This window comes from Macrobrachium rosenbergii, chromosome 8 (assembly GCF_040412425.1).
Source record: "Macrobrachium rosenbergii isolate ZJJX-2024 chromosome 8, ASM4041242v1, whole genome shotgun sequence".
NCBI lineage: Eukaryota > Metazoa > Arthropoda > Malacostraca > Decapoda > Palaemonidae > Macrobrachium > Macrobrachium rosenbergii.
In genome coordinates this window covers 56,481,098-56,495,994 of record NC_089748.1, presented here as the reverse complement: position 1 = coordinate 56,495,994, position 14,897 = coordinate 56,481,098, and the positions used below count along the sequence as shown (strand labels likewise).

Sequence of the window (14,897 nt, the reverse complement as noted above, 5' to 3'; positions counted from 1 at the left end):
AACATATATATATATATATATATTATATATATATATGTATATATATATATATATATATACACATATATATATATATATATCATATATATATAAAAGGAGTCAATTTATTTCCCGACGTTTCATAATATATATATATACATTTTATATATTCATAAATAACATAAATTACAATTTTTGTAAATTTAAATTTAAAATTTATCCAAAGGCAAAGCAAATAAAATTAAAAAGTGTTGCTGCTGACAATTAAAAATGACCTTGCCCAACAAAATGGCCAAAATCTTAAAAATTAGGTATAACTTATGGATGTGTCAGATACTGTTAAGTATGACTTTAGATATAAAACTTGCTATCGGAGGCGGCCATATCGTTACTCACACACATGGTTCTTAGATAAAAGTTTTTATGTAGGATTTTAGTGGGTTGGCTTTATGTATCGTTAAAGGTGGCCTTGTTATGGCGATTATCATTGTAAGCTACTCCGAGCACTGACGACCGTCGCGTTGTGAGCGTCCTAATTGTGTACTGTGTGTGAAGAACGAATTATTATCTCTTTTTTTTTTTTTTTTTTTTTACATATTCTAGTGTGAAATTTCTGATATTCAGTTAAATTTAGGAAATGTATTTGGAAGGCTTGTGAAGAGTCAGATACTGTAAATTATTTTAAAGACAACTACGTACTTCTGTTTTGAATGCTTGCGAATGGTTTATTATATGGCTCTCTCACGCCTGTTTTTTCCTGAGAAAGTTTCGGTACAACATTTTCGATCTTGGAAGAACGCCTTTCAAGGGCTTCCTTAGTGGCAGTGACATTCCAAGTATTGACATTCCTGACGTTGCGGCGTGTCGTATTTGACGCAGAAGTAATGTAATCCATCACTGAATAGAACGGTCATTGGAAAAAGTTTTTTCTAAAAGACTTTTAAAAATAAAAATCAAAAAATTCTTCTTCTTTGGTGATTACATTTGGAAATTGGAATTTTTCAGTATTGTGGTTGCAGTTTATCTACATACACTCTTCTGAATATGGGTGACTTCTACTGCTCTCTCTCTCTCTCTCTCTCTCTCTCTCTCTCTCTCTCTCTCTCTCTCTCTCTCTCTCTCTCTCATTTGTTTCCCCAGCTGCTGTCTGGATTTCTGTGTATAAAGAAAGGGCAATAATGAAACTGACCCGTTGCACGGCTATGTTATACCAAGGCAAGTAATGGTTTTGAGATTAAACTTTAATTTGGCAGTCAGTCCAATCCCTCTTCCTGATTTAAGTTGACCTTCGATTGCAAGAGTGTAAAAAATGACGTCACGGGTCGTTTACTTTGCTTAAACGGATTATAGTCTCTCTCTCTCTCTCTCTCTCTCTCTCTCTCTCTCTCTCTCTGCTTGGGAAGCAATTTTTTGACGTGATGCCAAGTCTTACTTGAGAAGACTGAAGTTGGAATTGCCCTTTCCTCCAAGTCATTTTCTGTATGTATGTTTTCGTTCGTATCGTGTATCGTACCGGGAATCCAAGAATTGGCTGAAAGTGCTCCACGATTCATTTTCATTCATTCATTCAGTCATTCATTCCAAGGATATCGTATACCTTACATTAAGTCTATAGAAATGTTGTCATTATAAGTTCAAGGTTTTGTGTTTAAAATTCAAGTTTTTTCTACTTCCGTAATACCATTTTAAATTTGGCATTGAGCCCTTGTTCGCTTGTATATATCTTGATGGTTTTCGTTCCATAACACCAAGCCTCTTATTTCATTCATATTAGCTTTCCATCTATTAGACGTTGCAGCTCTGGAGGTAAATTTTCACTCTTGTTTTGAACCTATTGACACTGTTCTTTTGTTGTAAACTCCTGTTCTGGCATCGCCAAATGTTTATGTAGTAGTTATAATTGATGCTAACGGGTACTTTTCATTCGAACAAGGCCAATAATTGAAGTAAGAGCTATATACCAACATCCTTGTGCGCTTTGAGCTTAAATCCTACGTCCGTTTTTCCAGCATGTAAACAAGTTAATCCAAACTATACACGGATGCAGGCTCTTTTCATCTCTTCTTCTGTTCAGTCATTTAACAGTGAAAGAATTCAGTGTTCGTAAAATGTAATCTTCATTTTATTGCAGTTGTTTTGATAGAAATTACGGTTTCGTGCTATTTTAAATTCGTCTATTTTTCGCCGTGCAGTTCGTTCAGTTATACCTTTTCAATTAATCTCTCTCTCTTTCTCTCTCTCTGTTGTCAGGAAATTGCGGAATTTTTATTCTGTGTAGAATGTTACTACAAACAGGCTTCAGTAATTGTTTAGTAATAGTCTCGGTATGGTCTCTCCAAGCAGCTGAGTAAGTCTTCTCTAATGGCTGGTACTTTGGTTGGTTGGCTTCCTTAAATCGTCTTTCTTGAATCTGATATGGGCTCACCCGCCCTCCCTCGCCCCCTTTATCTGTGTCGTCAGTATCAGGATTAATAGAATGCTCTAGTAATCTCTCTCTGGTCAGTCTCTGGGTCTTCTGGTAAGGCATAATTGACAAATGATAACAACTTCGGATTCATTTCTCCTTTTCCCAAATCAAACCTTTTCGTTATTTGTTTCCAAGTCTATTACTCATTGATAATGTTTTTTTAAGCAATTACAGAAACGGAATCAAGATTCTATCAATATGGCATCTCATTTTGGTCATTTGCCACCAAGGATCCACGTGCGTTTTAAATACCTTAAGCAGCTTAAATTTTTCTCTAAGAACTTTCGGTGGTCACGGTCATAAGCCCTCGTTTCAAAAATACAATTTTTTCGTACTTAAAGAATAAATTTTAAATTTGAAATAAAAGCCTAACCTTGTAAGTTTGGCAAGTGTAAACATTCGTTTTCAGAACTAAATAGATTGGGCGCAAATTTCTCTTGGAAAGGCAAGATTAGGTGCTCAGTCAAGATTTGAGATCGTCTTGGAACCAGGGCCTGTTCTTCGACGAAACTTGAATCAAAATTCACTGGGCTCAAGTGAAGTCTTATATAGCGAAAAAATTGAATCTTCAAACTGGTAATTTTAGGGAAGGCTGGCGGAAAACTGGAAGAATGCAGCAGCACGTAGAAAAGAATGAAAAGAGGATGCCTGGCAAGATTTGGCTGTAAACAAGTTGGTTGATTTTGTCAAATACACTGATAACTCTTGCTTTTTCTGAATAAATTTATTAGGCCTACAGATTTCGAAAACAAACGCACCTTGACTTTTACCTCAGTTGTGTTTGATTGAAAAAAGTAGTATTTATATAATGGCGAAAAGAAAGTTTATTTTTAATTCGTCTATTTCGTGTTCGTAATATAGCATTATTAAATTTTTTTATCTATAATAATGATAAATTTTACATCTATCTACAAAGTAACAAAATAGATAAGGTTGTAAAAAAAAAAAAAAACTCAATTTAGAAAGAACAGAGAGAGAGCAGGGCTTCTAGTTATACCTGGGCCCCAAAAATCTTATAAGTATAGCCTCAGGGTTTGTCTCCAAGACATTTGCCTCCCTCACACGTGTCAGTAGCCTTAAAACTATCTTTAAAAGGCTATAAAAAATCCTGGTCAATGTAAATCATCTCCCTCATCTCCCTCATATTTGTTTCTCTCATCCTGCTTCTACCTGCTACACCTTGTCCCCCCACCCTCACCCAGCCCCGCCCCTAATCATCCTCCCGACTTATATCCCAGGTAAGGTCTTAAGGTAAATAGACGGGGAAGGTGAAGGAGTGGATCGTAATCGCTATGGATACGATAGGCCCGCCTTTTTAGGGAAGGCTCCATTGGGGATTTAGGTTTAAAAGACTTTTTTTTTTATTGATTTGATAGTAATTTTTTGGAATTATTTATATAATGGTAATAATAGTGTGTAATATTTATTTTTTATATAATAATCACTAAGTGTTGACAAAACGTGTATTATACCTGGGCTCGTGAGTAGTTAATAAGAAAAAATTAATTTGACTCAAAGAGATAGGTAGTTGTAGAAATGGAATGTGTCCATTTTTCTTGAGTTATGGATTACCGGGTAATTCAAAAGATTGTTCTGAAGTAAAGAAAATGCTTTTATTTATTTATTTTTAAGTCATTTTCTAGTTACTGATTATTTTAATTTTTTTAAAAGACTTCCTTTCCAAGCTATTTTATGCGTTGTAAATTTGTTCCTCGTGCATTTTTGCGCATAACAAATGAATGTATTATGGATATCATATTTTCTATACTAATTTTTTTTTTAATGTTGAGCAGCATAACATTCATTGCTTTTTCCGTTTGGAGTAAAATAAAAGTCCCTGAAAGCATTGCTTTTTATTGTATATGAAATGAAGCCGCCGACCACTACAAAGGCAGTTTGAAGTTTTTAGCCATTTAACATTATTAATACGATAAAGAAAATTTCCAGCATCAATTTGATACATGTAGCTGGATAAGCGTACTTACTTCATTATTTAATATTTAAAATTTGTAAACGAAAGCAGAAACTTATTATTTTACATGAAATTATGACTGACTTAAAGTGGACGGTCGAGTTAATGTGATGATGCTCATGTGCTGATCTTAAGTGTACGAGATTATATTTTCAGTGTCTTTATCGGACGTATTTATGGTAAATTTAGTGACACCTCGAGTTTGTGATAGACTGCACCCAGGAGTAATTTGTATAATTCAGTTAAGACTGATTTTTAGCAGATGTTCCCTGATTTTCGTGATGCAACCATAGGGCCCATTTGATCAAATTCGACAGGTCTCCTTAAGAAAAAAGTTAATGATTGACCCTTGGATTTTCACCACGTGATATTATTCACAGTTATCGCCGAAAGGATCTAGCGCAACTAACCGCTTTATTTTCATGAAGCAATTGTTGTATAGTAGAACTGAACGTGTATTAAGTGTATCGTGTTTCATTTTAAACAAAAAATTGTTGACTCGAAATTTACTTTTCAAAGGCAACCATTGCTATGAAATTACACATGTTTTTGTATTGGTTGTAGAGCTGACTGAATGCGGGATTACCCATTTCCAGTCTCCTGCCAAGGTTCGAAACACCTCTTTTATATCGGTGGCCTTCAGTGTTGACCTTGTCAGTCGATCCCGTGTCCCTCCGCCTTCTGCTGAAAGATCCGCAAGCCTCGGTCCCTTTTAGTTGCCTCCTGACGACGTGATGCTTGGTTTGGTCCTCCCGAAGGGTACCCAACCCCCCGAGGGTCTCCGTCGCTCGTCTGAGTCGTTCCAGATCGCCAAGTTCGAGTCGTTCCTCATCGGTCAAGTTATTCGCTGCCATGAGCTCCAGGTAGATCTGACCGTAATCGATGCCAGTGTTGTTGACGGAGGTTTTGGCTGTCTGATTGACACTTTCAGACGGAATTAGAAACCAAGTTAGGTCGCCATCCTCCGGCTCGGTTTCCGTCGGTTCTTCTTCGTCTAAATGGGCGTGTTGGCTTGCAAACGAACTTTCACTCCCATTGAAATTTTCAATGACATCTCTGTGTGGGTCGAGCATCAAGGCGGACGTGGTCATTTCCGGTTCCGTTGCGTTGGCCTCGTATTCATCGTTGTCCGATTCTATGAGGTCGGGATTCGATGCGAGGAATGTCTTGAGTTCGTTGTCGTCCATGTCGAGGATGCTCTTTATGACTTCTTCTTCTTCATCGAGGTCACCTTCTTCCTTGTGGGTATCTTCCTCCCCGTGGTCATTTTTATCACGGGCTCCTCCTACCTTCTGGTCATCTCCCCTCTCATGGCCACCTCCCTCATCATGGCTGTGTTCTTCCTCATGATCATATTCCATGAGGCCATCGTCGTATTCCTCGAGACCGTCGAGGTAACTGATTGTTGTGGTCAGATGTGGGAGGCCGTCGCTTGACGGTGTTCGAGAAACCAAATGACCACTTCCGTTTTCGTGGCTCATCTTGCCTAAGGGAGGCTCTGTCGTGCTTTCGTCACTCACCGTGGCAGAGGACCAGCCGACGGAAATGTGAGTGTCGTTAGGTAGTCGAGGAATAACTGTAGGCATTTTATTTTCTTGGCTCTTAAGCGCCGTACCGTGTATTTCTGTGCTAGTAGTTACGGCATTGTCTCCTTTTCCTTTGACAGAAAACGTAGCCGCTTCATTGTTTCTTGCACTGTTTTTATTTGTAATGCTTTTGTTACTGCCTTCTCTGTCTTCTGGTAAATCGGCGACGTTCAGCAGCACAACACTCTGTTCCTTAGTACCCTGGACATTCTTCGTGTTCGCAGATAACCGGTTCATGAGAGTTACGCCTCCCGCCGTTCCCTTTACTTCCTTTTCCTCTGCGCCAGGATTGGTGCGCTTGACGAATTCGTAATCCGTAGTGTCGTTTCCATGCGCCTCTCCGAGGTCGAGGAGCAGCTTGGTGTTATTCCCGACCTCGAGGTAATACTTGGATGGGTCGAACGTCTCGTTCACCTTCAGGAACATGTAGACCTTCCCGTCGTCGTCGACCTCGATGCTGGCGCCGTTCTGGCCCGTGATGAGATGGTGATGGTGGTGAGACGGCTGGCCATGGCCTTCGTCTTCGTCGTCGTAGTCATCCATCGTCATCATCATCATCTTCATTAAAATCATCATCATCATCATCCTCACTATCGTAATTTTCGCTGTATTCATCGCCATACTCGAAGTCTGTCTCTTCATCATCGTCGTTGTCATGTTGCCCTTCGAATTGTTCACTGTAGTCTTCAGTACTAGTGGAGTTACCGTAGTCATAATTATATTCATAAGACGTGCCATTGTAGTCGGCAAAAACATCACTGTAATTTCCACCGTAGTCACTGTCGGCGAAATCACCGCTGGAATCCCCACTGTAATCAATGAAATCACCGCTGTATTCATAATTCGTATCATCATCCTCGTTATTACTGATAGTAACTGTATTTACGTCACCCCTTTCGCTATCGGGATTTCGCTGTTCACTATCCTTTGGGTTTTGGGACGGTGTTTTATGATGATCCGGGGAGTCGGGACCATTCTTTGATATACCCGAATTTGTGGTATTTCCAACATTTACCGTATTTACCCCATTTGACGTAATTCCCCCGTTTGCCGTGTTTCCCCCATTTGCCGTATTTCCCCCGTCTGCCGTATTCAGTTCCAGAAACACGGGCGTTGATTTGACTTCTCTCAACTGACTCAGGGCGACGAGGAACGTGGCAGCCACCCTACGAAAAGAGAACCGAATATTAACAGTTAATTTAAATGATTTTAGAATATATTTTGATTTCAAATGGTTGGCCAAGAACAGTTTCTTTTTAATTCTGCAGACGTTAACGTGTGGGATAGTGCAACTACTGTAGGTGTAAGATATATGTGCCACTAGCATAATTTGCCTTAAGTTACATGAATAATTAATGTACATTTTCAACTTGCATTATTTTTTGTACTCAGCGATTATAGTTCACCAACACTATTTTTCTGCTCTCTAATAAAGCTTTGGATTTCAATTCGTCACATCCATTTCCAGTGATGCAGAATTTTTATTAAAAACAAATATAAATATTTCACTCATCTTCATTCGATGTAGGAAACTCATTGTGTCAGCAATCTTTATTGTATTCAGTGATCATTATACGCCGTCAGTGGTCTCCAGTCCTCAGGCATGTTTTGGATAAGTTAAGTATATCTTAGTTTAACCAGACCACTGAGCTGATTAACAGCTCTCTAGGGCCTGGCCCGAAGGATTGATTTATTTTACGTGGCTAAGAACCAATTGGTTACCTAGCAAAAGGACCTACAGCTTATTGTGGAACTCGAACCACATTTACCGAGAAATGAATTTCTATCACCAGAAATAAATTCCTCTTTTTCTTCATTGGCGGGTCGGAGATCCGAACTCGCGGCCAGCAGAGTGCTAGCTGAGAACGGAACCCGCTCTCCCAACGAGGAACTGGCATGTTTTAGCATATATCACTTATTGCAAAGACTGATAATTGAAAATAGACATTTGACTTACTGAGCTTGAAGGAATACGTGTGTTGACTTTATAAGATACTTTTTTTTTTTTTTGTCAGCATGACCTCCTTCCCTTAGGTAGGTGTTTGATACCTTTCACTTTCGCTGATCAGTAAGAGACCATTCAGCTGATACAATGAGACGGAAGTAGACTTACGATTTGCTTTCGACCAATAATAGTAATTCAGCATTCATCATCTTTCTCAGAAGATTAATAATAAAAACAAAACGTTTAGGTGGATATAATGGGATAACAGACATTCTCTGTGTTCCTTGTTAGATACTTTGTTAATATCCATCATTGCCATCACCTCCTTATAAGGATGGAGTAACGACAGCAGAAACTTCACCTAATGAAAGGAAAGAAACTGTTTTCCTCGACTTTCTGACCCATTACTGTCTTATCTTAAGCAAGCTTAGGTTCCTGCTCAGCTTATGCGACCCTCAAAGACTGACGAACAGTGGCAGACACGTCAATTGATTCAAGGAGGAGATCGGATACTCACAGTCCTCTGATGACACAGACACCCATCCTCGGCCTTCTGTCTGTCAGTCGCCACTCCACTTAGCCAAATGAGCCCATATGGATTCTATCTCATCATGTGGCAGATGGCGCTTTTTTGTGTGCGCGAAACAATGGAAGGATGTGTAAATATTATATTTTCCAGTCGCCCGCACGCGTCCGTAGAGGCCAAAAACGCGGGAATTGTCGTGGCGTTTGTTACCTTAACGCTTGTTTTTGCGTTTGGGGAAATACCTGCGCATGACGAGTTGTTGCAGTAGAGGTCATTTTATTTTAAAACAAAAGGTTGGTGTAGCCATTGCGGTCATTCATTGTTTCAGAGGGGGCGCTTGTGCGGTGATGCTGCCGGAGTGCGTCATTAGCCGGATGTTGCTTCTGTGTCTAGCTGTTAATTGATGACGTCAAGGGCAGGTTAACTGAGTGACATCACGAATGGGAGAATCCGTTTTCCTTTGGTTTTTGCTTGTTTTTTATGAAGGTCGGGGAAAATACTGTTTGATACTGGCTTGATCCGACGTGAAATGTTAACGCTGCGTAAACAGTATACTTGTAGATCCATCGAAAGTAACCTTTTAGAACAATAATAGGACCAATAATTATATTTGTCGCCGTTGATCTGTGGTCTTGCGATATCATACTGTAATATTAGACTTTCGGTTTTACTTTTGGATTAATGGAATTAGTGTTAGACCTCACTCATTTCTTTTCAACATGCTTTGCTTTCAACGTATTTTTCGCTGAGAACATTCATTTTATATTAGCTTGGATGAATCATGTCACGTAATGAGGATGGTAATTATTAATTATTATTATGGAACAAATTCTCTTGCTACAGGAAATGGAGACAGGAAGAGGGTAAGAGACCATTGTTAACAAGCTGGGGAGGAATCGCTTTAGGAGGAAAAAAGAATAGTTTAGACTCATTATGACAATGGTATTCAATGTTTTTTTTTGTTTTTGTTTACCTTTAGTTTTCTGTAAAAGAAAACTATTGTGCCGGTTTGTCTGTCCTTCCGCACTTTATTTTGTCAGCTCTTTTTCTGTCCGCCCTCAGATCTTAAAAACTACTGAAGCCAGAGGGCTGCAAATTGGTATATGTTGATCATTCACCCTCCAATCATCAAGCCTACCAAATTGCAGCCCTCTAGCCTCAGTAGTTTTGATTTTATTTAAGGTTGAATTTAGCCATAATCGTGCTTCTGGCAACGATATAGGATAGGCCACCACCCGGCCGTGGTTAAATTTTCATGGGCCGCGACTCATACAGCATTATACCGATACCTCCGAAAGTTAGATCCAATTTCGGGGGCCTTGATTATAGGCTGTAGCGGCTATACAGAAAACTCGATTGCGCCGAAGAATCTTCGGCGCATATTTTACTGGTTTATTTTTAGTTACATTTCGTTGTCCATCAAAGTTGATTTTGAGATAGTGCGTTATAATATCATTAATATTAAATAGTTTAAAGAGACTGCCAAGTTACAAGTCTGAACTCGCATGGGCTCCCCGCAGAGTTTAGTCTCATAGATGAATATATCCTGTCTCACAAATTAAGCTTTCTGGAAGACTCTGTAGCTGAATTAACCGAAAATGCCGGATATTCTGACATAATTTGTGAATGGATCTATTTCATAATTTTGCCTTCGGTGTTTGTCGAATAGTAGGCGTGTGCATGACATGCCTCACGTCGCTAAAGAATAATATTGTCCCAGGTTCTCAAGATGAACCCTCAGTTCAAAGGAGTTGAGAGTACGGAGAAGGGCATCTTCTTATTTTTGCATTTCTGTAATTTCCCCGAAGGGGAGTATTGCTGTCAGTGCACCTCGTGTGGTGTGCTGTAGGCATTACTTTAGGTTCTTTGCAGCGTCTCTTCGGCCCCTAGGTTCAACACCTTTGATTCCTTTTACTGGACCTCCGTTCGTATTTTTCTTCTGTATTACTTTCCACCCTCTCCTAACAACTAATTCATATTGCAACTGCGAGGTTGTCATCCTGTTACACCTTTCAAATCTTCTTACTGTCGATTTCCTTTTCGGCGCTGAATGACCTCATAGGTCCCAGTGCCTGGCCTTTGGCCTAAGTTCTATATTCTGTATCCATTTCAGTAATTTATTCCAAGTAAACTAAGATTGCGACTAATTGGGTGAAGTTGCCAGTCATAATTCAGATAATTTAAATTGTAAGTGTTCTCCAAAAGAGCTCAAGAAAAGCAAACAAAAAATTTCTTTTTTAACTTCTAAGGTATTTCTTCTTTTCCCCTTTTTCCAGAGGACTCGGTTTATGATGTAAATGACCTTTATCAGCTAAATGTTTGAAAGCCCTCTATGTAGTCCTTGATATAAGAGATATATTACCAGTAGACTAGTGCAGTCCGCTATACTTGAGACAATCTGGACGTAGTTTCAGTTTACTGTAGTATTTATTATTAACATAGGAGTGAAGATTTATTTCTGTTACTCAGCCATCAGATGAATAAGATAAAGAAATACCAAGAAAATAAAATCAAACAAATAAGGGATAAAAATAAGAACCAAATGAAAATATACCTTTATTAAGTAATTAACAATAACAACAAATAATGATTATACTGACAAAGTCCAGAGCAAAAAAAAAAAATATGAAAATGAAAAAAATGACATACTGAAGGCCTCAGAGTGAGAAATCTCAATTAAATGCCAAGTAGTAGGCTAATACCGAGCATGAGCATCACAGTACAATACATCAGTTCTTTATTTACCAATTCCAATATAAAAATATCAGGGTACCAAGACATGTAATGCTGGATATTTGAGGGGTTGAAGATCAGTAAAGGGCTAATTTTTTCAGTGTTTATCAGCGTTATGAATAGCACCCTTTTTTCCCATTATTTCTCGGGTAATCGATTTATCTTTGCAGTAAATCAACATTATGAATAGCACTTTTTTATTATTATTACTCGGTTAATTGATTTATGTTTGGAGTATTTATCAACGTTATGAATAGCACCTTTTAGTTTTCTGTAAAGGAAAAGTATTGTGCCGACTTTGTATTTCCGTCCGCACTTTTTTCTGTCCGCACTTTTTCTGTCCGCCCTCAGATCTTGAAAACTGAGGCTAGAGGGCTGCAGATTGGTATGTTGATCATCCACCCTCCAGTCATCATACATACCAAATTGCAGCATCCAGCCTCAGTAGTTTTTATTTGACTTGCGGTTAAAGTTAGCCATGATCGTGCTTCTGGCAACGATATAGGATATACCACCACCGGGCCGTGGTTAAAAAGTTTCATGGTCATGACTCATGCAGCGATTATACCGAGACACGAAATTGGGATCCATTCTTTATGGCCTTGATTATACGCTGTACAGAAAACTCGATTACGCTAAAGAAACTTCGGCGCCTCTTTTACTTGTTTATTTTTTTATTAATATTACTAGGTTTGTCGATTTATTTTTGCAGTATGTTATCAAGATTTTGAATAGCACACTTTTTTTTCTCGCTAATATCTCTCTTAATTGTTTGAAGTGTTTCTGCCTTTATTTTTGGCCGCTGGGTCGTCTTAGGTCTCGAATGTGTTGTCAAATCTTGGTCTGTGTCATAGGCTCTGTTTCACGTCTGTCTCATGTCCACAACTCTCTTGGCTTTGACAGGTCCTTTGCTTGAGGGTACATGCAAGCACATAGTCTTCCGTCTTTTTATTTTCGTTTCTTCATTTTAAACTGGTAGTTCTAAATTAACGGGTGTTTGTTAGTAATCATATATATATATATATATATATATATATATATATATATATATATATATATATATATATATATATATATATATATATATATATATATATATATTAAGAAGATATAAGCTTTAACAAACTTACGCAGAGAAGAATACCCTAAGTGATGAAAGGAAAGCCTGCCCTAAAGAAGATAATGAAACTTAATATATATATATATATATATATATATATATATATATATATATATATATATATATATATATATATATATATATATATATATTCATATTATATATATGCAGTTTCTTATCTTCTTTTTCCCTTCATCATTTGAGTATTCCTGCATAGTTTGTTAAAGTTTATCTCTTCTTAGCTTGTTCCTTGAGAGTAATCATAGCAATCATTCACATCGTACTGGGCAACCCGCACAAAAAATAATAATATATTTGTTAATAATTTAATGACGCAAAAGTACTCGAGAAGATGAGACATCATAAAGCAGGAACTTGCATTGTTGCACAGACAGTGAACTCAGTAACCTGATATTATCTCGATGTCCGTAAAGATGAGCGGTGAAAATGAATTTTGCAGCTGCTTTCGGTATTGTTTATGAAACGCACGAGCAGGGATAATGTATTTTTCTTTTATTTATTCATACACTGAGTTGCTGAAGTGGCTTTATAGAAGCAAAAGTCATGTGACTCATGTTCGATGAGATCTCTTGAGTAGGGAATTTCCAATTTTGAAATCTGATACTGTGCGAGTTTTCCCGATCGTGTTATCAGGATTCCCTGAACATTACAAAATCTAAGACTGTTTATTTTTGTGTAATTAAATCTGTTCAGCCCTCCCTAACCCCCGACCCATCATCCCTAAATATAATTCATCATGGGTGGGAAAAACATTGATATTCGTAAATGAGCTTTTCTGTTATCGAAACAACGATTCCTTCGGTAAACTTCACTTGCGTGCGGACATTCCTAGCTCGCGGATAAATACGAAAAATGTTATTTTCTTCGTTTCATTGAGCCGAATGAATTCCGTGGTTTTATTTGAAGAAGTGAGGAACGTATTTTGATTTGTAATGAATGATTTATAAGGCAAATATTTTTGACAGAAAAGTACTGGGCAAATTTTTTTTTTTAGATAATGGGTTGTCCTTTCTTATTTCTATATATGAGCGTATCAATGGCGAATTTTTTAATTGTTAGACTCGCTTTGGTTTGAATTCCATCGTCACTAGTTTTGGATGCTTCATCTCTATTCCGAGTTCCCCTGCTTCACCGTTGAGAAACACACCAACAGATTTATATAAAAGCGCAAGTAGAATACGTAACGATTGGTGAAAAGTTTGAAAGTGTTTGTTACAGGAGATTGAACGTGAGTAGATGGAAGCGGAAAAAATGAGAAATGAATGGTTGAAAAAGTCGTGTTTACAAATATACATAACATACATACATACATACATACATACATACATATACAGATAGATAGCTAACATAGTTATAGATATATATATGTATATACATACATATACATATTTTATAGCTAGATAGTTATATATATATATATAAATATATATATATATATTATATATATTTTTTTATATATATAAATATATATATATAATATATATATATATATATATATATATATATATATATATATATATATATATATATATATATAACTATGTATATATATATATATATATATATATATATATAAATATATATATATATATATATATAAAACACATAAATTATATGTATAACATATATACATGTATATATTCATGTATATGTATATATATATATATACAGTATATAATTATAATTCTCTCTTATGCCAACATGAATCCCAGTGCAATCAGCTCGCATGCAGATTGTGCTTAACGTCAACATTTTACGCATCGGAGCCTGGCTGGCTTGCGTGTGTGGTTATTTATGAAGTTCATACAAGGGACACAAGAAAACCTTGACATTCTCGCTGAAGACGTCGAGTCCTTGTTATTCGACCCGTCTTTATTGCGGGATCAGGAAGGATTTAAAATGAATAAAATTTATATCTGGAGGATTATTAACGCAGTCTAGATTAAGTCGCTATGAAGTGGTCATTTTTCTCGGTAGCCGATGATTCACAGAGTTCCTAAGTTCCCTTGGTGTTAAGTTTTCAGTTTTCGGTTATCGCTCATTCCTTTTTTCCTTTTTTCTTGATTTATTCCTTCATGACTGTCTAGATAATGGTTTTAATTTGCCGGTCCTGTCAGTCCTTGCATATTTTATGCATTCATCTGTTTTTGTTGCATTTTGTTCTCTCCATCTATTTATTTTTCTCCATCTTTTTTTTTCTTTTATATTGATGGTTGGTTAGTTTTATGAGAATATTTTTAAAGATCTATTCTTGATAGCATAATTCATTGCTCTTTTCTCTCTCTCTCTCTCTCTCTCTCTCTCTCTCTCTCTCTCTCTCTCTCTCTCTTTCTCTTTATATATATTATGCATATATGTATATGTATGTATGTATATATATATATACATATATATATATATATATATAGATATATTTATATATATATAATATATATATATATATATATATATATATATATATATAAGATATATTTATATATATATATAATATATATAATAATATATATATATATATATATATATATATATATATATATATATATATATA

General features: G+C 36.7%; 1 protein-coding gene across 1 annotated transcript; it reads right to left on the bottom strand.

Annotated features, from left to right (window-relative positions):
- Positions 1-4,286: 4,286 nt before the first annotated feature.
- On the bottom strand, positions 4,287-8,552 carry LOC136840889 (uncharacterized). The gene is made up of 2 exons (XM_067107848.1): positions 8,467-8,552; positions 4,287-7,170 (listed from the first exon to the last, which is right to left on the bottom strand). Exon 2 carries the CDS (start codon positions 6,857-6,859, stop codon positions 4,925-4,927), a length of 1,935 nt encoding a protein of 644 aa, XP_066963949.1. The 5' UTR covers positions 6,860-7,170; positions 8,467-8,552; the 3' UTR covers positions 4,287-4,924.
- Positions 8,553-14,897: the final 6,345 nt, after the last annotated feature.